Genomic DNA, 24827 nt, shown 5'->3' with positions numbered 1-24827 from the left:
CATGGGTGGCAGAGGGGTGTAGAGGAATGTACATGGGTGGCAGAGTTGTGTAGAGGAATGTACATGGGTGGCAGAGTTGTGTAGAGGAATGTACATAGGTGACAGAGGGGCGTAGGGGGTGACAAAGGGGTGTACATGGGTGACAGAGGGGTGTAGAGGAGTGTACATGGGTGGCAGAGGGGTTTAGAGGAGTGTGCATGGGTGACAGAGAGGTGTACATGGGTGACAGAGGGGCGTAGGGGGTGACAGAGGGGTGTACATGGGTGTAGAAGAGTGTACATGGGTGGAAGAGGGATGTAGAGAAGTGTGCATGGGTGACAGAGGAGCGTAGGGGGTGACAGGGGTGTACATGGGTGTAGAAGAGTGTACATGGGTGACAGAGGGGCATACATGGGTGACAGAGGGGTGTAGAAGAGTGTACATGGGTGACAGAGGGGCGTAGGGGGTGACAAAGGGGTGTACATGGGTGACAGGGGTGTAGAAGAGTGTACATGGGTGACAGAGGGGCGTAGGGGGTGACAAAGGGGTGTACATGGGCGACAGGGGTGTAGAAGAGTGTACATGGGTGACAGAGGGGCGTAGGGGGTGACAGAAGGGTGTGCATGGGTGACAGAGAGGTACATGGGTGACAGAGGGGCGTAGGGGTGACAGAGGGGTGTACATGGATGTAGAAGAGTGTACATGGGTGACAGAGGGGTGTACATGGGTGTAGAGGAGTGTACATGGGTGGCAGGGGGTGACAGAGGGGTGTAGAGGAGTGTACATGGGTGGCCGAGGGGTGTAGAGGAGCTTACATTTGTGACAGGGGGCATAGGGGGTGACAGAGGGGTGTACATGGGTGACCGAGGGGTGTAGAGGAGAGTACATGGGTTGCAGAGTGGTGTAGAAGAGTGTACATGGGTGGCAGGGGGGTGTAGGGGGTGACAGAGGGGTGTAGAGGAGTGTACATGGGTGGCAGAGAAGTGTAGAGGAGTGTACATGGTTAACAGGTGTGAAGAGGGGTGTAAATGGGTGACAGAGGGGCATAGGGGTGACAAACGGGTGTACATGGGTGACAGATGGGTGCAGAAGAGTGTACATGGGTGGCAGAGGGGTGTAGAGGAGTATACATGGGTGGTAGAGGGGTGTAGAAAAGTGTACATGGGTGACCGGGGGCGTAAGGGGTGGCAAAGGGGTGTACATGGGTGATAGAGGGGTGTAGAGGACGAGGGGGGGGGGTAAAAGAGACAGAGAGGTGAATAGGGGGTGGACATGGGTGACAGAGGGGTAGATTGGGGGGTGGTTAGAGGGGTGGATGGGAGGGTGAACATAGGTGACAGAGGGGTGGCCAAGGTGGACATGGATGACGGAGGGTGGACATGGGAGACGGGGGTGAACAGGGGTGACAGGGGGGTGGACAAGGGGACAAGGATGACAAGGGGAGGTAAAAGAAGGGTGAAAGGGGTGAATAGGGGGGTGGACATGGGTGACAGGGTAGACTGGGGGTGGACAGGGGAGGTGAACATGGGTGACAGGGATGGACAGGGGGGGTGGACAAGACGGACATGGATAACAGGAGGGTGGATATGAATGACGGGGGGATGGGTGACGGTAGACATGGGGTGACGGGGGGTGGACATGGGTGACGGGGGGTGTAACAGAGTGGTGGAAAGGGTACAGTACCTTAAGCAAGCTGGCACAGGGCGCGGCTTGCAGTTCCACGGCATCTTCCCCTCTTCGGTGTAGCAGGGCACCATTTTTTGGCTTACTGCGGGAAATAAAATAAAACGCCGGTTGGGTTTTCACTGGTGTAGATACTTGTGCACAGACAACTCTATCACCATAGGAGGCGAGCAAATTGGTTTTAAAGAATCTATCTGCTGCAGAACCTCCCATGTTGTATACTGCATAAAGTGCACATGAACATGTGCATTCTCTGAAAACTAAAAAAGGGTCTACTAGATTAATAGACCGACATTTATCATTGTCTTCAGACTGTTTTGTGTCTAGAAAAGGCACAAAAAAGGCGCAAGCAGGTTTTTTTTTTTTTAAATATTTAAACATTTTTATTTTTTAGTTGACATATAAATACAAATAGATAATCCACCAAAAACATTACATTTTACTGTCACATTCCCCTACCTCCCCCTCACCCCCACACCTCTCAGAAGGAAGAGAGAGGAGAAGGAAAAAAAAGAAAAAGAGAAAAGAAAGCAGGGTTTATTTGCGCCTTTTTGGTTTACACTTTTCTGCTGATTTTGAGTTGCAACTCACTGATTTTGGCAATACACATGATATGGAAGGGTTTTATGCACTGCACCTTTTTGTGAAAAGGCGCAAAAACACTGAAAAGTCTCTAAAACTACACCAGGCCAGACTTAGCTTTGCTTTTTGGTGTATGTGAAGAGTGAAATTTCAGAAAATGTGACCTGCACAAAATGTATCAAAAGCTCTGTGACCATAAGCACACGGGCAGAAGGCAATCTGGGTCTGAATGACCGACTAGATTTAGGTGTATTTGTATAGTTATAGTTTTGTATGGTTCTATGCACATGGTAATTGTTTTTAATGTGTATTTTTGTAGTGTTTTTCCGCACTGTTTTTTTAATTCACATTTGTAAACGCCTCACCTCAACTACATCAACAAGTAGTATTTAATTCTTGCCGACAGGTGTGGGGGGAGGGGTCCGAAGAAGCGCTACCAGCGCAAAATAACTATTGCACCTCCTGTTGGCGTCCCACGCTATGCACCTGCTGTTTGTTGCTCTGCATGGAATAAAGTACAGCATTTTATTGCAATGGTGAGGGCCTCCGAAATCTCTTCTTCACTAGTTTCGTAGCTCTTCCAAAATATCTATGGGCCCAGATTTATCAAACTATGTAAGAGAAAAAGTGAAAAACCAATCACAGCTCAGCTAACAAGCTCTGGTAAAGTGAAAGCTGAGCTGTGATTGGTTGCTGTGGGAAAATCGCTCTATATTTTCTCTCACACAGTTTGATAAATCTGGGCCTATATCCTTCTGGAGATGGGGGAAATTTATCAATGTTGGTGTAGGTAGAATTTTTTTGTAGATCGTTTTGGTTGGTCTAAATTTGGTGCAATTGCATCAAATATACCATACTTGTGCAAGGCACATGATAATTTTTGTGCAAAGTTCTAAACTTCCACACAGTTCTATTTGTACACCTGAGCTTCACCTCACAGGAAAAGTGGACACAGGGATTTTGTTCTATTGCTTTGAGGCCAGGATTTCATTGAGGTTTTTTGTCCACCAGCAAAAACCGCCAGAAAAACTGTTCCAGCTTTTTCCTGCATTTTCAGTTTTTCTTGTTTTTTGCTGGTGTGTGGAAACAGTCATTTTTGTACCCTGTGGCACTTTTTTTCACTGCCTTCAGGGTACCACTCCATGGGTCGGTTGCAGAGCGCCCGGCCCACAGAGTGTAAGGAGGTAAGGAGTGATGTCTAGCATATACATATGCAGGGTGCAGAGCATCACTACTTACCTCCACCGGCTGTATAGTATACAGGGGTGCATAGTGTACCCATGTATACTATACAGGAGCCCAGCAAGGAAAGTGTTAACCCATGCTGCTGCTGAACAGTTCTGGGTTAAGTCTTTGTGCGCTATCCTGTATATACATCTGTCTATAGATGACTGTATATACAGGATACAGTAGGCAGACGTAAACACACTGCAGTATGGGCGCACTCCCCAGGGGAGTGCACCAAAAATGTAAAACCTTTTTTTTTTTTTTTTCTTCTCATTTCAGAGATACAGAGGACTATGTCAGATTCGGTAGATTGCGATGATGACCAGTGTTTTTTTAATGTCAATAAAAGGGTTAACGAGGGCTTTTTTTTTTTTTTTTTTTAAATGTGTCGTGTTTTTTATAATTACATTTTCAGGCTTAGTAGTGGAAGCCATCTTGCAGAATCCATTACCAAGACGAGCGTTAGCCCCAAAAACAGCTAGCGCTAACCCCCAACTATTACCCCAGTTCCCACCGTCACAGGGATGCCGGGAATAGCCAGTACCAACAGGCCCGTAGTGTCAAAAATGGCGCTCCTAGGCGGTAACAGGCTGGCGTTATTTAGGCTGGAGAGGGCCAGTAACAATGGTCCTTGCCCACCCAGGTAACGTCAGGCTGTTGCTGCTTGGTTGGTATCTGGCTGATACTGAAAATAAGGGGAACCACACACGTTTTTAATTTATTTATAAAAAATAAAATAAATAAAAAACATACAGGGTTCCCCCTATTTTAATTATCAGCCAGATATCAACCAAGCAGCAACAGCCTGATGTTACCAGGGTGGACGAGGACCATTGTTACTGGTCCTCGCCAGCCTGTTACCGCCTAGGCCCAGCGGCGCCATATTTGACGCTCCGGGCATGTTGGTACCGGCTCTTCCCAGCACCCCTGTGGTGGTGGGTACCGGGGTAATAATTGGGAGTAAGCGATAGCTGTTTTGGGGCAAACTCTAAGCCCCGGCTTAGTAATGGATTCGGTCTACAAGATAACTTCCACTACTAAGCTTTATTTATTTAAATAAACACTCCCCCACAGCCCTCATTAACCATTTTATTGAAACTAAAAAAACACTGGTCATCGTCGCAGTCAACCGAATCTGACGTAGTCCTCCGCATTCATGTATCTGAAATGAGAAGAAAAGAAAAGCACGAAAAATGTGTTAGTACATTTTTTGCACTCTCCCCTGGGGAGAGCGCACATAATGCAGCATGTTCCTAAACAGGGAGCCTCCAATTGTTGCTAAACTATGACTTCCATCATGGGGGGCTGTAGTTAAGCAACAGCTGGAGTCTCCCTGTTTGGGAACACACTGCCAGAAAGGCTCTGTTTTCATTATGCATTTTGCATAATGGGAACAGAGTCAGGCCTGGACGGTGTAGCTCTGCCCCTACTTACGTCAGCACTAGGAGGCAGAGCAGTAAAGGTTGTAGGGGGTCTCAGGAGTGAGACCCCCTTTTGATCTGTCCCTCTGCCCCTGGATTACTACTCCCAGCATGGGACAGAGCCTGTCCTATGATGGGAGTAGTTGTAGTACCGCAGCGCTGAGGGATGGCATTTGCATATCCCCCAGCTGCAGGACTCTTTTAAGACTTTTAGGACTACTACTCCCATCATGGACAGATTCCGTCCATGATGGGATTTATAGTCCAAGGGCTGAGGGTCAGATTGCACCAGGTCATTCTCCAGAGACCCGTTGCGATCTGCATATTAAGTTAACATGCCGGTGGCACATGCACCTCCACTGCGTTCCCCGCCGGCTCCCGGCGAGGAATACTGTTTATGCTGTCACAATTCATAATCCCCGCCTCCAGGAGAGGAGAGCTCTGATTTATGAAAAGCTATTCACCAATCAGAACTCCCTGTCTCCCAGCGACGGTGATTATGAATTCTAAGAGATGTATACAGGAGCCTTGAACCAGCAGGGAGCGCAGTGGAGCAACATGTGCCGCCTGCTTGTATAGTTAATAAATGCGGATCGCAGCGGGTCTCTGGAAAATGACCTGCTACGATCTGGAGAGTCTCTCCATGATGGGAGTAGTAGTCCTAATTGTCCCAAAAGAGTCCCGCAGCCAGGGGATTTACAAGAGTAGTTGTAGTACCGCAGCACTGAGGGACGGCACTTACACATCCCCCGGCTGCAGGACTCTTTTGGGACCATTAGGACTACTACTCCCATCATGGACAGACTTTGTCCATGATGGGAGTTATAGTCCAGGGGCTGAAGGGCAGATCGCAGTAGGTCATTCTCCAGAGACCTGTACAAGCCGGCGGCACATGCGGCTCCACTGCACTCCCTACTGGCTCCTGTATACCGCTGGGAGCTCTGATTGGTGAATAGCTGTTCACCAATCAGAGCTCTTGTGTCCTGGAGGCGGGGATTATGAATTGTTACAGCGTATACAGTATTCCCAGCTGGCTCAGTGGAGCCATATGTGCCGCCGGCCTGTAAACGTAATAAATGCGGATCGCAGTGGGTCTCCGTAGAAAGACCCGGTGAGATCTACCTCTCAGCCCCTGGACTATAACTCCCATCATGGGCAGAGTCTGTCCATGATGGAAGTAGTAGTCCTAACTGTCCCATAATAGTCCCCCAGCCGGGGGATGTGCAAGTGCAGTCCCTCAGCGCTGTGGTACTACAACTACTTCCATCATGGGACAGACTGTGAAATGATGGGAGTAGATGTACTTTAGCAGTGTTGAAGGACAGCTCCTGCATCCCACGGCTGTCTCGGTAGAACACTTTCCTACGTGTCCTTTTTGATGGTCTATTTTTGCATTAAAAAAAACGTATTTGCGCAAAAAAAAAAGCATCTAAACAAAAAAAAACGCACATGATAAATTAGTATCCACTGCAAAATGCATTTCACAATACACAAGAAATAGAGTACTTACTTTTTCTCTATACAAAAAGATGCAAAATAACATCTACATACAGAAAAAAATTTGCTCTATAGAAAAGTTAAAGCTTCCACCACTTATGATAAATTCATGGTCTCCATGGTCTCCAGTACTGTGCACAATCCGCCAAGTGAGGTCTCACCAGTGTTCTGTACACTGTTATGAGCACTTCCCTCTTTCTACTGCTAATACCTCTGCTATACACCTAAGCATTCTGCTAGCATTTCTTGCTGCCTCATTACATTGTCTGCTTATCTTATAAGTCTGAAATAATGATCCCCTAAATGTATTTCCTCACATACAGAGGTTAGGACTGTAATGGAGATTCTACTGTACTAATAAAGATATTTAAAAAAAAATGGTTCCCATTACAGATCCCTGAGTTCCCCACTGGTAACAAGATCTTGCTCTGAATATGCTCCATTGAGTATAACCCTCTTTTGTCTGTTCCTCAGCCACTACCTAATCAGCCACTACCTAATCCATTCAACAATATGGGAGTCCAAGCTCAAAGACTGCAGTCATATACATTGATTACCTATTTTTTTTAAACTATTTTTGGATGAATAAATGCTGTCCCTGCAGCTATTGCCTGTATGTCTCTATGAAGAATCCAAATACAGGAAGAGATGGGGGGGACTGGCAGGGCTTTGTGCAGGCTCCTGGCTTGTCAAACATCCGGATGTGTGAGCTGAGAGCGTGTCACAGACCTTCAGTGTACAGAATTCTGCTTGTCCTCACTGCGCAGAGCCCTGCTTGTCCTCACTGCGCAGAGCCCTGCTTGTCCTCACTGCGCAGAGCCCTGCTTGTCCTCACTGCGCAGAGCCCTGCTTGTCCTCACTGCGCAGAGCCCTGCTTGTCCTCACTGCGCAGAGCCCTGCTTGTCCTCACTGCGCAGAGCCCTGCTTGTCCTCACTGCGCAGAGCCCTGCTTGTCCTCACTGCGCAGAGCCCTGCTTGTCCTCACTGCGCAGAGCCCTGCTTGTCCTCACTGCGCAGAGCCCTGCTTGTCCTCACTGCGCAGAGCCCTGCTTGTCCTCACTGCGCAGAGCCCTGCTTGTCCTCACTGCGCAGAGCCCTGCTTGTCCACCCACACATCCTGTATTTGGACTCCTCACAGAGACACACAGACAATAGCTGTAGGGACAAAAAAGTACCCATTTTTTAACCAATTTATATTACAAATATACATGTAATGGTATTATCTGCATTATATAAAATGTTTTTGTTAACGACAGGTACACTTTAATACATTTTGTGCATCTTAGGACACTGCACCTTTAAGTAAAATCAGCATAAGGAAAAAGTCCAATGTACTTTACATTAAAACCGCTATTTAAGACACAACCCCCCCCCCCACACACACACACACCCCCAACCTCTACAGGTAGGACCCCAAGTTGCAACTATGAAGACAAAACCATGTCTATATAAGCTGGCTAACAGCTGTGGGATTTTGCCAGTAGAATTGCTGTGGCTATAAGTGATTTCCAGATCAGATCCTAAAACAAAATAATTGTTCCAGAAATTACTAAGATTAAAAAAAGTTAATGTGGTTTAGAGGCAGTTATTGTCTTTCAAGTACTTTTAAAAAGTATTGTTTTCTTTAGTGTTTTTTTTTTCTTTTTGCATATCTGACCTATATTAGGAGTATTTTTCGTGCTCTGGTTGATTTCAATGCATTTTTAGAAGGCCGAAGCCGACAAGCTGATGAGTGTTTTGGGAATGTGTAATACACAAATAGATAGTTTGCAAATCATTTGTTTTGCTGGAAATCCTTTATTGATGCAGTTGATGCCAGTTCTGCTTCTAGCTACTTATTTCAATGTGTGGAACATTTTGTAAATGTAGAATAAAAGGGAGAGGCTTGTACATTGTACACTGTGTGACTAAAAGGTGTCTGCCTCTTTTCTGGGCAGTAACAATTGGCAGTAAGGCCATGTTCACAAGGTACGGATTTGCCTTAAGCAGAGCACTGTGGATTTTGTAGATAGTTTCAGCTGGAAATATTTGCTGTGGCTTAAAGGGGTATTCCAGGGGTATTTATTATTTTTTTTTTTTAACAACTGGCTCCAGGAAGTTAAACAGATTTGTAAATTACTTCTATTAAAAAATATTAATCCTTCCAGTAGTTATCAGCTGCTGAAGTTGAGTTGTTCTTTTCTGTCTGACAACAGTGCTCTCTGCTGACACCTCTGCTTGTCTCAGGAACTGTCCAGAGTAGTAGCAAATCACCATAGCAAACCTCTAATGCTTCAGACAGTTCCTGAGACAAGCAGAAGTGTCAGCAGAGAGTACTGTTGTCAGAAAGAAAAGAACAACTCAGCTTCAGCAGCTGATAACTGCTGGAAGGCTTAAGATTTTTTAATAGACGTAATTTACAAGTCTGTTTAACTTTCTGGAGCCAGTTGATATAAAAAAATTTTTTCCTGGAATACCTCTGTTCTGCTGCTGTAGTATTTCATCACATGCAGGTGTTGGGAGTATTTCTTGATATATAGCACCAACAAAAGGCTCTGTCGAATTCCACTGTAGAGGTATACAACGGTGACATATACCACCAACAAAAGGCTCTGATGCATGCTATTGTATAGGCATACAATGATTATGTATACCACCAACAAATGGCTCTGATGCATGCCACTGTAGAGGTATACAATGGTGACATATACCACCAACAAATGGCTCTGATGCATGCCACTGTAGAGGTATACAACGGTGACATATACCACCAACAAAAGGCTCTGATGCATGCTATTGTATTGGCATACAATGATGACGTATACCACCAACAAAAGGCTCTGATGCATGCCACTGTAGAGGTATACAATGGTGACATATACACCAACAAAAGGCTCTGATGCATGCCACTGTAGAGGTATACAATGGTGACATATACCACCAACAAAAGGCTCTGATGCATGCTATTGTATTGGCATACAATGATGACGTATACCACCAACAAAAGGCTCTGATGCATGCCACTGTAGAGGCATGCAATGATGATGTATACCACTAGCAAAAAGGCTCTGTTGTATGCCATTGTATAGGCATACAACAGTGACCTATACCCACCAACTAAAGGCTCTGACGCATGCTACTATATAGGCATACAATGGTGACAAATACCACCAACAAAAGGCTCAGACGCATGCTACTATATAGACATATAATGGTGACATATACCAAAAACTAAAGACTCCCATGCATGACACAGTAAAGCTATTCAATGGTTCACATGACCCACAGACTTCTATAGGTGCAAGACAAAGGAAAGAGATCAGCTCACCACAGTAATGTTCACAGGTGGACACCGCAGCATAGGTGCTGGAAGCACGGATGAAGGAGCCGCTTCTCTTCGTAGTAGTGGAAGAAAGTAGAAGGGTTGGATCCAGCTCCCAGAAAAAAAAGCTAAAACTTAACATTTATTTGAGACATCTAAAAACTGGTAGCCACCGAAGTGGCAAGTGACATGTCACCCCTTAAAAACTAGTGAAACGCCAACGCGTTTCGAGCTAGTGCTCTTAGTCATGGCACTGGTATCATGTCACACGGAGGTCTAAATAACTACTAAATCTTATTCCACACCCACTGTGAACACAGACCTCCCCGCCTCCTGAGAAGGAGATGACGGGTTGCGGTGGAGAACTCAGACAAACAAACGTACAGGTGAAACATGATTGTGTTAATGACCACTTCTTTAACCCTTGTCTGATGTGTTGCAAAAACACCAGAATGTGGTTTCCAGTGATATATGTTGTATTACCATAGAAAATCATATGCTTAGAGATATATCTACCTGGTTGGAAATACCACAAGGTCATGTTGAAATCATAGTTGTTGTAGTACAAACCAGAGAAATAACGCAAGTCAGCTCAAACAATGTGAAAACCATCCTATGCACCGGACAGTCACACCGGGCTGGAACAAAAAACCTTTACAAAAATACACATATTTTCAGGAATACACATGACTCGTGCAACCTGCATGTTAAAAAGCAATAGATGATATTATTGTAACCGTCCAAATGCAGTGGTGTCCGCTCACCTCCGGAGGCAGATCCCCAACACACCTGTGCTGCCACGGACCCGCCGGTCCCGCCCCGGCTTCAACAGCGTATGAGAAGGAAGGATTGTCCGGCACCAGGTATGTTCTAAAAGATCACTTTTTATTCATGCCATAGCAAGGAAACAGACATCACAGGACTGTAGTAATCTGACACGTTTCGCTCTCTCTTGAGCTGAAACGTAGACTGTCTACGTTTAAGCTCAAGAGAGAGCGAAACGCGTCAGATTACTACAGTCCTGTGATGTCTGTTTCCTTGCTATGGCATGAATAAAAAGTGATCTTTTAGAGCATACCTGGTGCCGGACAATCCTTCCTTCTCATATTATTGTAACGTGATATGATATTATGTATCAAAGAGAGGCATGAATGTGGCTAAATCTTAAACCACATGTAAAAAAAAAACATGCATGGAAACAGGATATGAATATGGTCCTACATAACAAGCATAGTGTGAACAAGCCTCAATGCAGGGTAATAAAAAAAAAGGAGGTCTCTGTTCACGGAGGGTGTGGAATAAGATTTAGTAGTTATTTAAACCTCCGTGTGACACGATACTAGTGCCATGACTAAGAGCACTAGCTCGAAACGTGTCAGCGTTTCACTCGTTTTTAAAGGGTGACATGTCACTTGCCACTGCGGTGGCTACCAGTTTTTAGATGTCTCAAATAAATGTTAAGTTTTAGCTATTTTTTTCTGGGAGCTGGATCCAACCCTTCTACTTTCTTCCACAGACTTCTATGCTAAAAAAACTAAAATATTTATACAGTTGGGAAAAAAAGGGATACCAGGTTGCGAGCTGACTGATGCCAAAATGACTTTCTATAATGACATTTGGCAAAGAGCTAGGTGGTTTCCAAATGTAGGGGGAAAACCTGATAAACCTATTAAACTGGTACTCAAACCCTAAATAGAGACTGTTTTATTAAATATTACCAATCCCTACTAGGAAACATCACTATTTTTATAGCACGTTAGGAAACCACACTGTTTTGTAGAATCAAGGGCACGGTGGCTGCAATGAGTGAAATTTACATCCTAATCTCTATTCGGATTTTGTCAAATATTTCAGGTCCCTGTGCGGTAGCTAAAATGCTCTGTATGTGTTCATGGTGAATGACTGCAGTCAGAATGAATGTCTGAGAAGATTGTATTGGGTGTGATCTCCTCCCAGAGTGAAAGGCTTCTATACGGCTTTACAACTGCTCAGAGATTTGGGAATCTGACTCTACATTACACTGTCCTCTACAGTATACGAATGGTCCTTTGCTAAGTTTGGTGTTATGTGCAGCGATTCTTCATATATTTACTGTTATCACATCTTTTGATCAATGTACTATGTATGTGTCGGGTGATCATTAGTGAGATTGTAACTAAAAGGGCATTCTAAATATACTGATGGGACAAATGTTACCTGTAAACATCATCATATAAAGGTTTTATATTTGTTTTTTTATTGTTATTTATATTGTTGTTTTCGATCATCCAGAATGGCGCACGGAGGTCCCCTCACCTGCTTCCGCCGCCTTCCACGGGTCTTCTGCTATGGTTTGAGATCGAGCAGACCAGAGCAGAAGATGACCGATGTCCTATACATAGCACTGAACAGTATTAGAAATCAAAGGATTGCTATAAAGTCCCCTATGGAGACTATTAAAGTGTAAAAATAAAAGTAAATAAATAAATAAAAAAGTAAAGAAAATGTGAAAAATCCGAACTATTAAAATATAATGTTACTGATCCCGTAAAAAAAGTGCAAAATTGCTGCTTTTTTTTTTGTCACATTTTATTTTTAAAAAAATGATTAAAAGTTTTATATACACAAATGTGGTATCAATAAAAAGTACATATCATAGCGCAAAAAATTAGCCCTCATATAGCCGCTTATACGGAAAAATTTTAAAGTTATAGGTCGTCAAAATAGGATTTTAAATGTACTAATTTTGGTTAAAAAGTTTGCGATTTTTTTTTTTTTTTAACCCCTTAAGGACACATGACATACTGGAACGTCATGTGTCCGCTCCCGATCTATAGCGGTCATAGCGGGTCGGGCCCGGCCTCTGACAACGGCCGGGACCCGTGGCTAATAGCGCGCGGCATTGATCGCGGTGCCGCACGCTATTAATCCTTTAGACGCGGCGTTCAATGTTGAACGCCACGTCTAAAGTGAAAGTATGCCAGTCAGCTCAGTGGGCTGTTCAGGATAGCCGCGGCTAAATTGCGGCATCCCGAACATCTTACAGGACAGCCGGAGGGTCCCTACCTGCCTCCTCGCTTTCCGATCGCCGAATGACTGCTCAGTGCCTGAGATCCAGGCATGAGCGGTCAAGCGGCAGAATCATCGATCACTGGTTTCCTATGAGAAACCATTGATCAATGATGAAGATCAGTGTATGCAGTGTTATAGGTCCCTATGGGAGCTATAACACTGCAAAAAAAAAAGTGGGAAAAAAAAGTGAATAAAGATCATTTAACCCCTCCCCTATTAAAAGTTTGAATCACCCCCCTTTTCCCATAAAGAAAAAAACACAGTGTAAATAAAAATAAACATATATGGTATCGCCGCGTGCGGAAATGTCCGAATTATAAAAATATATCATTAATTAAACCGCACGGTCAATGGCGTACGCGCAAAAAATTCCAAAGTCCAAAATAGTGCATTTTTGGTCACTTTTTATATCATGAAAAAATTAATAAGTCTGATCAATGCAAAAATGGTACCGCTAAAAACTTCAGATCACGGCGCAAAAAATGAGCCCTCATACCGCCCCATACGCGCAAAAATAAAAAAGTTATAGGGGTCAGAAGATGACAATTTCAAACGTATTAATTTTCCTGCATGTAGTTATGATTTTTTCCAGAAGTGCGACAAAATCAAACCTATATACGTAGGGTATCATTTTAACCGTATGGACCTACAGAATAAAGATAAGGTGTCATTTTTACCGAAAAATGTACTACGTAGAAACGGAAGCCCCCAAAAGTTACAAAACAGCAGTTTTTCTTTCAATTTTGTCTCACAATGATTTTTGTTTAGTTTCGTTTTTGGGCAAATTGACTGATGTCATTACAAAGTAGAATTGGTGGCGCAAAAAATAAGCCATCATATGGATTTTTAGGTGCAAAATTTAAAGAGTTATGATTTTTTAAAGGCAAGGAGGAAAAAACTAAAATGCAAAAACGGAAAAACCCTTGGTCCTTAAGGGGTTAAGCGCAACAATAATAGAAAAGTATGTAATCATGGTTATAATTTTAATTGTATTGACCCACAGAATAAAGAACAGGTGTAGTTTTTACCATAAATTGTACAGCGTGAAAACGAAGCCCTCCAAAATTTGCTAAATTGCGTTTTTCTTTTAAATTTCATTCCACAAATTATACTTTTTTGATTTGTGCCATACATTTTATGGTAAAATTAAGGATGTCATTACGCGGGACAACTGGTCGTGCAAAAAACAAGAGTTACGATTTTTAGAAGACGAGGAGGAAAAAACAAAAATGCTAAAATTTTATTTGCCTGGTCCCTAAGGTCAAAATGGGCTTGGTCCTTAAAGTGTAGCTCCCACCATCCTTTTTTTTTCTCCCTGCCTATAGCCCATCTGTCCATAACCCCCTCCCTGCCTTTACATATTTTTTTACTATCTGAGAAATGGCTTTTTGTCTACCTGGTAGTGTGCTCACTTATCAGGTAGACAGGCAGACTTCCCCGAACAGGCGCAATGTCACTGATGCCTGCTGGGGGGGCTGACTTCCGCCCTTAGCTCATCTATACAGGGTGCCTCCATCTGTTTCACCACTACAATTCCCAGCTTGCCCTGACATCTATTGGCTATCAGGGCATGCTGGGAATTGTAGTGGGGAAACAACTGGAGGCACCCTGTGTTGAAAACAAAAACTTTATGGCCATGTCTGTGGTGCTACCCCGAACCCCGCCCCCCCCCCCCCCTGAACCCCGCTCTCAGTCCCTGTCCCCCCCTCGAACCCCTCTCTCAGTCCCCCGAACCTCGCTCTCATACCGAAGTGCAGGACAGCAGCAGCAGCTGCGTATATGCCGGGAGGCGAGGCTGGCATGTGAGGCCAGGGAGCCAATGCGCGCATGCTCTGTTCTCAGCGCTCGCTCCCATCTGTCTGATTGACAGGCAGGGAGTGAGCACAGGCTAACTGAATTACCGGTAGGACCGATTGCCCGGCCGGCATCGGTCCTAATTCACAAGTGACGTCATGTCAGGCTGCAGCCGGCCACTAGGAGGAAGACCCATAGTGGGTGGTTTTTAAATGTAAATTACACTAGTTTAAAGATAAAAAAAAAAAAATGATGCAAGTATATTAGAGATATGTTGTAGTACATAAGTACTACAACATATCAAAAAAAAAGTTTGGTGACCGTGTCCATTTAAGGGGTTAAATAGATTTTTTTTTTTTAAGAAATAACATACAAGTTTACAACATAGAAAAGGGAGTATAAATAAAATTTCTGTGCATCATATGGAATCACAACTTGGATCAAGCTGTGCAGCATACATTGCATTTCCGAACGGATTCTGTCAAACCATTCGGGGGAGGCCAGAATGGCGATTTGGGAAATTCCACCATGTGCACGGTGCAGCATAATTCCATTAAAAGCAACGGGACTCTGCTGCAACGGAATTTCCAAGCTGAATTTTTCCGCCAGGTTCTGCTTGGAAATTCTGTCATGTGAACATGGCCTTAGAACTTAGTTGGCCTGGATAGGTGACGCCACGTAAACAAACACTGAACGATTCTATATGAGAATTTTTTTTTTCATTTATGTCTAAAAAAAGTTTCTGTGATTTTGATATTTTTGTTGTTTACAAACACGTTGGGCTCCCTGACTTTTTTGTTTTTATTTTGCTATATAGATAATTCTGTACACTGTGGGCTACACTGAGAAAAATAAAAAAGAAAGAAATATATGTTATGCTCCTATAGGCAACATATGCCTCTGTATTTGGTTCAGGACAGGTGCAAGGATTTTTGCCACCCTAGGCAAAAGATACTTTTACCGCCCCCTTGTAGTTTTGAAACATCTGGAGGTCCGCAGGTTGAAGACCACTGCGGCCTTCGTCATCATCCAGACCCCCCTTTAGTTTTCTACTCCCCTCGGTGGGAAGGAAGGGTGAGCTGATCTGGGCCATCTATGCTGCAGGGACCGTCCGGTGGGGAGGGTTAGTCGTTCCGGGCCGTCCATCTTCACCAAGAGGCCCTCTTCTTCGTTGGCTGTCCGGGCATGCTGGGAGTTGTAGTTTTGCAACATCTGAAGGTCCGCAGGTTGAAGACCACTGAGAAGGGATTGACAGGCGATGATGAAGGGGAGGGGGGGATGATGATGGGGGTCTGGATGATGACAGGGGGGATGAAGTATTTCCCACCCTAGGCATATAGTCCCACCTTACTAAGGGGATGACACACTGTAACAAACCTCCTCATGCAATCTACTTACTACTGGGGTGACAGCTTAGCGGCTGTCAGGACCTGGAGAAATAACTCTCTTGCGGAGGGCAGAACGGCGCCCCCATCAAGAGGGGCGCTCTAGGCGGCTGCCTATTTTGCCTATCGGTGAAGCCGACCCTGATTTGGTTGTCCTGTCATAACCTTCCATTGGAGGTATATGCATTGGAAAATCCTCTTGAAGTTTGCCTCCAATGAATTTCTAAAGTGTAGTCAGTGTGAACGTAGTCTTGGAGCAGCAGTGGTCTCCAAACTGTGGACCTCCAGCTGTTGCAAAACTACAGCTCCCAGCATGCCCGGACAGCCGTTGGCTGTCCGGGCATGCTGGGAGCTGTAGTTTTGCAACAGCAGGAGGTCCATATTTTGGAGACCACTGCTTAGAATATTGTTGGGCTCCATAGATGCCTCTGCCTTGGGGTCCTTGAGGTCTCTGTTGGGGGTTGTGGTGTTTTTGGGCAGAGCTCTACACACCATACTGCTCGGTGCCAAAACTCCACAATGTAAGAATCCTTTCCTTGGCTCGGGGTGCCCACGGTGTGATGAGACTTTGTGCCACCAGGTGCTGGGCATAGAAGTGGCACTATGATGTTGTACAGGCATATCAGTGTATAGGGCTCTGTGGCATTAGACTAGAATGTGCCCCTGACAGCTCCCCGCATACACTGGCACTGCCCTGGCATCCTGTCTCTTCTTCCCTCCCTCCACGTGTGCGGTAATAATAACAACAGAGCGGCCGCGGTGCCCCCTCCCCCGGGCACAGGCCGCCCGCCCCTCTTCCCCTCCCCCCGGTCTGTGAAGGTCATTACACCCAGGCAGCCGCGGTCCAATATAGCGCATGCGCCCGGCCCGGGGACTGGCAGAGAGAGGCGGCACAGCCTCGTATACACAGCAGGCAGAGGGGAATAAAGAGGCAATATGGCGAGGATGCCTGGCAGCGGCGACTGCAACCCGGGCACCGCAGACAGCGACCCCCTGCACGCCCAGCCCCGGTCGGCTCAGCACCGCTTACAGCCTGGCAGCGCGGGCGAGGAGGACGAGGAGGAGGAGGAAGAAGAAGAGGAGGAAGATGAGGATGAGATCCAGGAGGTGCAGATCACCGGGGAGGATGAGGACGACGAGCTGCTGCTGCTGGAGGAGGACGAGCTGGAGGAGGACGAGGACGATGACATCCAGCTGGAGTGGGAGGACGGGGCGCTGCTGGAGAGTCCCTACGGCCGGCCGCCTGGCATCGTCCCGCACCCCTCTGGCCAGCGCCCGCTGCTGCCGCCCGGCATGCGCCCCGGGATGGTGGCGGACGATGTGGAGCCCATGCTGCTGCAGCTCGGGGGAGCGGGGGGCGGCGTGGACGGGGCCTGCTGTGCGGGCTCCCCCTCCTCGGAGCGCCCCGAGCGTGCCCGGCTGAGCGAGAACACCCGGCTGGCCACCCGCTACGCGGTGCGCATCTTCCGCGAGTACCTGAGCGAGAAGGCGCAGAGCCCGGACTTCGAGAGCATGGACAAGGAGGCGCTGTGCCGGGTGCTCCGCTCCTTCTACGCCGAAGCTCGGTCCAAGAGCGGCCAGCTGTACAGCAAGTCTTCCCTCATCAGCATCCGCTCGTCCCTGAACCGCTACCTGAACGAGCCGCCCTACTGCCGCACCCTAGACCTCACCAAGGACCCCGAGCTGCGGAGCGCCAACCTTACTCTGGCCGCGGTCATCCGCAAGCTGGAGGAGCAGGGCGCGGGGCCGGTGGTGCAGAAGCAGGCGATCACCCGCGCGGACCTGCGCAAGCTCTACACCTCGTGCGTCTTCAGTGCGTCCACACCATTCGGGCTCCTCAACAAGGTCTGGTTCGAGACTTGCATGTACTTCTGCACCAGGGGCCGGGAGAACCAGAGGGAGTTGGAGGAGGACTCCTTTGGCCTGGCCATGGATGAGGATGGGAGACGCTTTGTCTACTTCAAGGCCCTGGGGCCCTACCACAAGTCACGCTCTTCGTCTTGGGGCAAGAAGCGCGGAGGAGGGCCCGGCGGAGCGGCCACCACCGACAGCGACGAGGAGAACCTGCCCCGTATGTACGAGACTGGCACAGAGTTTTGCCCCTATGCCAGCTTTGTCAAATACCTGGCCAAGCGCAACCCACTGTGTAAAGCCTTCTTCCAGCGTCCTCGGGACCACTGCAGCGAGGCCGATGTCACCTGGTACGAGAACAAGGCCATTGGTAAGAACCTCCTGGGCACTCGCATGCAGATGCTCTCTAAGGCCGCTAAACTGTCCAAGACTTACACCAACCACTGCATTGGTGCTGTGTCTGTGGCTACGCTTAACAGCATAGCTGGCATTGGTACCAAGCTGGGCCCCCCGTACTTCATGGACAATATGAACGGTACCAGGCACAAGTCAGCACAGGCCGCTGGCAACTCTTACATTCTACCCAAGCCCAGCAACATGCCCGACCTCAAGCCCGAGCTACCTGCCAAGAGGCCGCTGTACGAGGCCAACCCCCCTGGAGAAACGTACAGCCCACCTTCCCCAAAAAGACTATGTGTGCGGCCTGTAGAGTCCTCGGACTGTGTCCTGCTGGTGTCTGTCAAGAACGACTCTAAGCCCCCCTGTCCAGAGACCAATGGTCATATGGTGCTGGCGGCCTCCCCTGCGGTAACCTCCCCTGCAGTGCTCTCCCCTGTACAGGTAACAAAACTTTCTGCCTCCTTTTATTGTGGCTTGTTAGTAGGAGTATACAGTGTGCTAGCTACACTGTTGTAAGTATAGCTGCCGACATGGTGCCAGCTGAACCGAGGGAAGTAAAACTGCCTACATTGTTAAGCTGGTACTATGTGGGCAGCTATATTTTCCTCAGTTAAGCTGATACTAAGTATAGCTGACCACACACTGTGGCCTTACAGTATACGGTACTCTGAACAAAGTTTAGCTGTCCACATATTATGCGTAGGTAGTACCAACTTTGAAGAGGGGAAGTATAGCAGTGCACACATAGTACCAACTATGCAGATGGGAATTTAGTGTACACACAGTGTGCCCCTATACTACCAGCTCTGCTGGGGGAAGTATAGCAGTCCACCCTGTGCCCATATATTATCAGAGTATAGCTGTCCACACACTCTGCCCCTATTATAGCAACTGCAATGCAAGTGAAGTATAGTTGGCCAAACACTGCCCACATAATACCATCTACACTGAGGGCTAGATATCCCACACAGTGCTCTGTAGTGCCAGCTACACCGAGGGAAGTAGCGCTGCTCACTCACTGCGTGGATAATACCGACAGCACGGAGAGACGTATAGGAGACACTGCTCTGTGCCAGTGAAATACTACACTACAGCTGTCCACACATGGTGCCCACATAATACCATTTACACTGAGGGAACTGTAGCAGCCCATATATTTTGCCCACACAGTACCAGTTACTCTAAGGGATTTGAAGCTGCCCACAAAGTACCATCTACGCCGATGGGTATAAAACTGTGTACACATTGTGCCCCAATAACACTAGCTACACGAGAAAACTAGTGCCCATATAGTACCAGTAATATTGGGAAAACAAGCTACACTGAGGGAACTAAGGCTGTCACAGACTGTGCCTACATAGTACTATCTACTGCGTGGGAATTATAGCTGTCCACATATTTATGGACATTTATCAACGGGTTTAGTCAGGTTTTCTTTACTATAATTGTCGCAATTTTTCGTGCGACATTTTGACTGGAAAGCGAGAAAAGCAAGTTTTCCAAAAATGAACTACGTAGTAATAATTTTAAAATGGACTACGGGTAGTCAGGTATTTATTAACTGCGACAGTCGCAACTGCGCAAAAAAAAGTCGCAACAGGGTTAAAAATTGACTAAATTTACTCCAGCTCAAACATGGAGCAGAAAAAGCTACTGCCAAAGTAAAAAAGGAAAAATTGCTTACGTGAAAGAAAATTATCAACAGGCTGAAACTAGTTGATAAATAAGTCACACATAAGCAAAAAAAAAAAGTAAGGAAAAAATTACTAAAAAAAAGCATACATAAGCAAACATTGATAAATGTCCCTCATTGTGCCTATATAGTACCATCTACACCAGGGGTCCTCAAACTTTGTAAACAGGGGGGCCAGTTCACGGTCCCTCAGACCGTTGGAGGGCCGGACTATAGATATCAAAACATGTACAAATTCCTATGCACACTTATATATCTTATTAGTGGACTACCACTTTAAGTACGCAGCACAGTTCCCCCCCCACATTAGGTTGGCAGTATAGATCCCCCCACATTAGGTTGTAGTTCCCACTCATTAGGGTTGGCAGTACAGTTCCCCCACATTAGGGTTGGCAGTACAGTTCCCCCACATTAGGGTTGGCAGTACAGTTCCCCCACATTAGGGTTGGCAGTACAGTTCCCCCACATTAGGGTTGGCAGTACAATTTTCCCACATTAGGTGCAGTACAATTTTCCCACATTAGGTGCAATATAATGTTCCCCCACCCTAGGTGCAGTATAATGTTCCCCCACATTAGGTGCAGTATAATGTTCCCCCACATTAGGTGCAGTATAATGTTCCCCCACATTAGGGGCAGTATAGCTCCCCACATTAGGTGCAGTATAATGTTCCCCCACATTAGGGGCAGTATAGCTCCCCACATTAGGTGCAGGATGTTCCCTCACATTAGGTGCAGTATAGTTCCCCCACATTAGGTGCAGTACAGTTCCCCCACATTAGGTGCAGTATGTTCCCCCACATTAGGTGCAGTATGTTCCCCCACAGACATACAGCCTTCAGCCATACAGTGTATGGCTGGAGGCTGTATGCCTGTGTTCTGCCCCCGCTTCAGTGCTCCGACCACCGCTCCTCCTGTCCGGACATAGCAGTAAGTCCCGGGACCGAAGGAGCAGTGGTCGGAGCACCGAAGCTGACGTGCCGCTGGTAACACTTACCTAGCTGGCCAGCGCACGTCCTCATTGCTGCCCCGCTCCGTTGCTATGGGCGCACGCACGGCATCAGTAACGTCTCTGCGTGCGCCACCTTCCCGGCGGCCCCTGTGTTTTTAAAGTAAACACGGGGTCTCCGAGAGCGCATCCCTGTGTCCCGAAAACATCTTTCGGGACACAGGGATGTCCCAGCCAGCGGCAGGCCGGATAAATGTCCTTGGCGGGCCGCACGTGTCCCGCGGGACGTAGTTTGAGGACCCCTGATCTACTCTGATGAGGGTGTATTCACACTGATGAATTGGAGAGGAAATTACTTGAGTAATTCTGCTCGCTTATTCTGCTCCAAATCATATTACAATGAAAGTTCTATTTACTTTAATGGACTTTCCGCTGCCCTGTTCACACTGAGGAATTTCTGTAGCAGAATTCTGACTCTGAGTTCTGTTCTGCCTGAAGATAGAACATGTTCATTCTTCAGGCGGAATCCTCGAGTAAAAGTCCATTGAAGTCAATGGGATTTTTTTTCCCTGACAAAATCCATTTAAAGCAGAATCCAAAAAAGTTGAATTGTATAGCCTCCCCCTCATTCCTCTTCATTTCTTCATGGAAATTCCACTCGGATTCCGCTTGATGGATAAAATGACAGAAGGCAACAATTTCCTGACTGAAATTATTCCTCATGAATTCCTCTTGAATTTATCCAATGTGAACATACCCTGAGGGATTTAGAGCTGTCCACACACTGTGCCCACATAGTACCATCTACACTGAGGGATTTAGAGCTGTCATGATGAAGGGGGGGGGATGATGATGGGGGTCTGGATGATGACATGGGGGGATGATGTATTTCCCACCCTAGGCTTATAGTCGAGTCAATAACTTTTCCTGGGTTTTTGGGGTGAAATTAGGCTTATATTCGGGTCGGCTTATACTCGAGTATATACCATAGTACCATCTACACTGAGGTATTTATAGATGTCCACATACTGTGCCCATGTAATACTATCTAGTCTGGGGGAAGTATGGCTGTCCAGACATTGTACCCTCATAATGCAAATTAAATGTGTTTCATTCACATAGTCTGATATGTAGTGATGGATCCATGGGTGCGAACACATCATGGCTACATAGAATTAAGACTATAACTGTCCACACATTGAGCACAGGAAGTACCATCTTCTCTGAGGGAATGTCTATAGATGTCCACACATTGAGCACAGGAAGTACCAGCTTCTCTGAGGGAATGTCTATAGATGTCCACACACTGAGCACAGGAAGTAACAGCTTCTCTGAGGGAATGTCTATAGATGTCCACACACTGAGCACAGGAAGTACCAGCTTCTCTGAGGGAATGTCTATAGATGTCCACACACTGAGCACAGGAAGTACCAGCTTCTCTGAGGGAATGTCTATAGATGTCCACACACTGAGCACAGGAAGTAACAGCTTCTCTGAGGGAATGTCTATAGATGTCCACACACTGAGCACAGGAAGTACCAGCTTCTCTGAGGGAATGTCTATAGATGTCCACACACTGAGCACAGGAAGTAACAGCTTCTCTGAGGGAATGTCTATAGATGTCCACACACTGAGCACAGGAAGTAACAGCTTCTCTGAGGGAATGTCTATAGATGTCCACACATTGGAAAGTGATACTAACAAACTTCTTCCTATTGTGTACATATGGTATTTAAACAAATGATGACTAGGACATTAGTCCTGCTGTGGTATGGCATTTCCTGGTGGTCAAGTCTTTCTTCATGCCCATGTAGCATGTGGATGGGTGCCTGCATCAGATGGATCCAATGTTTTCATGTCCTGGCAAAAGTGATCACATATAACTTTGGCATTTAGAGAGGGAATTGCAGACATTACTCTTGGCCGACATGGTGTTAAAGGAGTAGTCCAGTGGTGACTCAGTGGGGAACAACTTATCCCCTATCCTAAGGATAGGGGATAAGTTGCAGATCGCGGGGGGTCCGACCACTGGGGCCCCCTGCGATCTCCTGTACGGAGCCCCGACAGCCTGCGGGAAGGGGGCGTGTCGACCTCCGCACGAAGCGGCGGCCGACACGCCCCCTCAATACATCGCTATGGCAGAGCCGGTGATTGCCGAAGGCAGCGCTCCGGGCTGCCTTCGGCAATCACCGGCTCTGCCATAGCGATGTATTGAGGGGGCGTGTCGGCCGCCGCTTCGTGCGGGGGTCGACACCCGCTATCTGGCCGGAGAGCCTGGCCCCCGTACAGAGAGATCACAGGGGGCCCCAGTGGTCGGACCCCCTGCGATCTCAAACTTATCCATTATCCTTAGGATAGGGGATAAGTTTTTCACCACTGGACTACCCCTTTAAGGACTAGATGGTGTCAGCTCGAAATGCCACCATTGTCTGAAAATAGCAGGATTGTGGCCGGAAAGAAGCTGTACATTGGAATAATGGCCCTGGGGGTCCTGTTTCTAAGTGTTAAATACTAGAATCCAAGTTTCTGACAATAATAAGAAAACTGTCACTGAACAAACACAATTGGCTAACAGGCAATTGTGTAAACTGGATCCTATCATAACCTAACTACACCAAAAGAAGAAGATACCAGTAAACTTATTTGAATACAAAAAATAGTGGGTAAGCTTTATTGAAGTGCATTATAAAATCATACATAAAATACAAGGTACTAAACAGATGAAGGCTACAGAAAAGAGGTAGTGATACTAAATCCACAATGGTAGACAATACAGACGGCAGGGATACAGTCCACAGAAGTCAAATTGCAACATGCCCATAAGTAATAAAAAATAAATAGTATAACATACATATAATGGATGTATAAAGCTGATATATGTCCTCAAAGGGGCTATAGGTAAAGTGCAAATAACAAATAGTAAGGCACCTAGCCCTATTCAGAGGTTAGTCAGCAGCAATAGATAAGAGCATGAAAGACAGCATAAAATAGCAAATACCTGCCATACACCAAAAGGGGAGATCACTACCTGTACCCCAACGCGCGTTTCGCGTATGGGCTTCGTCAGGGGGGCGCCCCCTGACGAAGCCCATACGCGAAACGCGCGTTGGGGTACAGGTAGTGATCTCCCCTTTTGGTGTATGGCAGGTATTTGCTATTTTATGCTGTCTTTCATGCTCTTATCTATTGCTGCTGACTAACCTCTGAATAGGGCTAGGTGCCTTACTATTTGTTATTTGCACTTTACCTATAGCCCCTTTGAGGACATATATCAGCTTTATACATCCATTATATGTATGTTATACTATTTATTTTTTATTACTTATGGGCATGTTGCAATTTGACTTCTGTGGACTGTATCCCTGCCGTCTGTATTGTCTACCATTGTGGATTTAGTATCACTACCTCTTTTCTGTAGCCTTCATCTGTTTAGTACCTTGTATTTTATGTATGATTTTATAATGCACTTCAATAAAGCTTACCCACTATTTTTTGTATTCAAATAAGTTTACTGGTATCTTCTTCTTTTGGTGTAGTTAAATAATAAGAAAAGCCTGATAAAAACATGGAGGTCCTCGTGATATGTCAATGGGATTTATCAGGATTCACCTGAAAACAGATCTCTTCTAGCTTTTGTGGCTTTATAATAAACTAAAGTCATGGTACTAGTGTAACTAGAGCTTCAATTGGCATTTACTTTTCCCAGGTTTATCTACTGAAATGTTCTGTAACTTTATAATGTGATTTACTTTGTGTTTCATCTCCTCTGTTTGCTGTAAATGTTACATCCAGAATTTGAAAACCCACACAAATGATAAAACATTACCATTAGGCCCTAAACTCCGAGGCCCAAAATGATTGGTACATTCAAAGCCACTGTCCCCTTAAAACAAAACAAACAAAAATAAATAAAAAACAGCAATTCAAACAAAAAGTCAAACCGATCTGAACTTCTATGATTTTATTGATTTGTTTTTTTATGGAAACGTTTGACAGACAAGTGAAAAAGAAAAGTA

General features: G+C 46.1%; 1 protein-coding gene across 4 annotated transcripts in view; it reads left to right on the top strand.

Moving 5' to 3' along the window:
• KCTD1 (potassium channel tetramerization domain containing 1) overlaps window positions 1–24827 on the top strand; it is a 136723-nt gene that overhangs the window by 39458 nt on the left and 72438 nt on the right. The window contains exon 1 of one of the 4 annotated variants that reach the window (XM_056521768.1): window positions 16787–18611. The exons of 2 other annotated variants lie outside the window; for them this stretch is intronic. In XM_056521768.1, the coding sequence (XP_056377743.1) occupies window positions 16857–18611 (1755 nt within the window). In that variant the 5' untranslated portion in view covers window positions 16787–16856. Of the gene's footprint in view, window positions 1–16786; window positions 18612–24827 lie in introns of those variants that run through there. One more of the 4 variants, XM_056521769.1, reaches the window with a different exon arrangement.

The sequence above is a fragment of the Hyla sarda genome, chromosome 5 (assembly GCF_029499605.1).
Source record: "Hyla sarda isolate aHylSar1 chromosome 5, aHylSar1.hap1, whole genome shotgun sequence".
NCBI classification, from domain to species: domain Eukaryota; kingdom Metazoa; phylum Chordata; class Amphibia; order Anura; family Hylidae; genus Hyla; species Hyla sarda.
The sequence above is the reverse complement of the archived record's forward strand: the minus strand, read 5'-3'. Positions and strand labels throughout refer to the sequence as shown.